The 2,121-nt window shown below is 43.4% G+C and overlaps 1 protein-coding gene across 1 annotated transcript; it reads left to right on the top strand.

Moving 5' to 3' along the window:
* Positions 1-430: 430 nt before the first annotated feature.
* On the top strand, positions 431-1,789 carry LOC100720944 (hemoglobin subunit beta). The gene is made up of 3 exons (XM_003465275.5): positions 431-639; positions 731-953; positions 1,523-1,789. Exons 1-3 carry the CDS (start codon positions 548-550, stop codon positions 1,649-1,651), a joined length of 444 nt encoding a protein of 147 aa, XP_003465323.1. The 5' UTR covers positions 431-547; the 3' UTR covers positions 1,652-1,789.
* Positions 1,790-2,121: the final 332 nt, after the last annotated feature.

Genomic DNA, 2,121 nt, shown 5'->3' with positions numbered 1-2,121 from the left:
CTTACCAGGAGGATTTAATCCAAATGAAGAGAAGTAAGGCATAACTAGAACCATGAGGGAAGCTTAATCCATTTTCCTTGTGATTAATTTGCATGTCCTGGAGACACAGGAGATCCATCCATGCTCTCTTATGCTGGAGAACAGACAAATCCCTTCCAATTTTGGTGCCTCAATTCTTTTTCATTTGTATAGTAAAATTGAGAAAGTAATGTCTAATCTACCTACTAAATAGTTACTTCAAAAAATTGTATAAGATTTCCAAAAAGAAGCAGTTTGTACTACTGAGATGGGACCAGAAGGTACCTAGAGAGTGGGCAGGTCTTCTGAAGTCAGAGACCTAAACTGATGTCAGTACTGCCAAGCACAGGTAGAGCTGTCATCAATCAGGCCCCACCCTGCAGAGCCACACCCTGGCCTTAGCCAATCTGCTCACAGGAGCAGAGAGGGCAGGAGCCAGGGTTGGGCATAAAAGGCAGAAAAAGACCGGCTGCAGCTTACACTTGCTTCTGACACAGTTGTGTTCACTGGCAACCCAGAAACAGACACTATGGTGCACCTGACTGCTGCAGAGAAGTCTGCCATCTTAGACCTGTGGGGCAAGGTCAACGTGGGAGAAATTGGTGCCGAGGCCCTGGGCAGGTTGGTATCAGCTTATGTGATGTGTTGGGAGGCCAAGGGAATCTGAGTATTTGGCAACAGAGAAGTTTCATGACCTGTTTTCACTCCTTAGGCTGCTGGTTGTATACCCATGGACCCAGAGGTTCTTTGAGAAATTTGGGGACCTGTCTTCTGCTTCTGCTATCATGAGCAATGCGCATGTGAAGTCTCATGGCGCAAAGGTGCTGGCTTCCTTCAGTGAAGGCTTGAAACATCTGGAAGACCTCAAGGGCACCTTTGCTAAGCTGAGCGAGCTGCACTGTGACAAACTCCACGTGGATCCTGAGAACTTCCGTGTGAGTCTGTGGGATCAACCTCAATAGCATCCTTTGTTTTTTCTTCTCCAGCCAAGTCCTCATCATACAGGGCGTTAGGATTAGGGACTAGTCAGGAATGAGAATGTGCTGTCCGTATCCCTGTGGCCCTCTGAAGAGCATTTAGTACACCTTATTCTGTGCTCAATACTATTTTCTTTCTCTCCTGCTTTCCTCTTTTTCTGTGATTTTTTTCTCACTTTTTAATTAAACTTTTTATTTTAAAACAACTTTCTTCTATTTCTCTGGTTTTTTAATTTGTCTTCTTTCAAATACTTTCTCTAGCCTCTTTCTGGACAAAGAGGATAAAATGTACTGTATTTCTTCACATGGGTTTGGACAATAACCGTTGCAATATATTTTTTTCAGTGAGAGCATTAGGGACAAATAGTTCTGCCTGTAAATTCTGGCTACCTTATCAGTGGTATCAACTATTCAGCTTTGTTGTCAGTTTTTGGTTACAGGCAAAGGCACAGGTGGAGATGAGCTTGAAATTTTTTTTTTTTTTTTTTTAGCTTGGTGTGTTCACATCTCTCATTTCTTTTTCACAGCTCCTGGGTAACATGATTGTGATTGCTCTGGCCCATCACCATCCGTCGGAGTTCACCCCTTGCACGCAGGCTGCCTTCCAGAAGGTGACTGCTGGTGTGGCTAATGCCCTGGCTCACAAGTACCACTGAACATTCTTTTCTGCCACCCACCTCTTGAGGGAGGTTTCTCTGTCCCCTGAGAACAACTACTAAATACAGGGGAAATTATGGAGTTCCTTGAGCATCATGCTTCTGCCTAATAAAGAACATTTCTTTTCACTGCAATAATGCGTCAAATTATTTCTGCATCTCTCAGGAGGTAATGGGGAGGGCAGGGAATTTAACACATGAAAAATAGCATTTAGTTCAGATCTTGTGGAAACACAGATATCCTTCGGCTTCCATGAAGGATGGTGGGGCCATCAAGAAGTCATGGTTGTGGGGTGCAGCCTCTGCTGCTATTCCTTGCTTATCACTCAAAACAAAAAATAAAAGACTCAAATGAGATGGTTTAAGGTGGGAATTTTGCTACACATTATTCTAAATTATTATTTTTTTAGTCTTCCTCATAAATGTCTCTTCTGCCTCCAGTTGCTTGCTCAGCCTCTACTCCACGAAAT

Source organism: Cavia porcellus, unplaced genomic scaffold (genome assembly GCF_034190915.1).
Source record: "Cavia porcellus strain 051 isolate PalLab524CR breed Dunkin Hartley unplaced genomic scaffold, mCavPor4.1 scaffold_9, whole genome shotgun sequence".
Classification (NCBI taxonomy): Eukaryota; Metazoa; Chordata; class Mammalia; order Rodentia; family Caviidae; genus Cavia; species Cavia porcellus.
The sequence above is the reverse complement of the archived record's forward strand: the minus strand, read 5'-3'. Positions and strand labels throughout refer to the sequence as shown.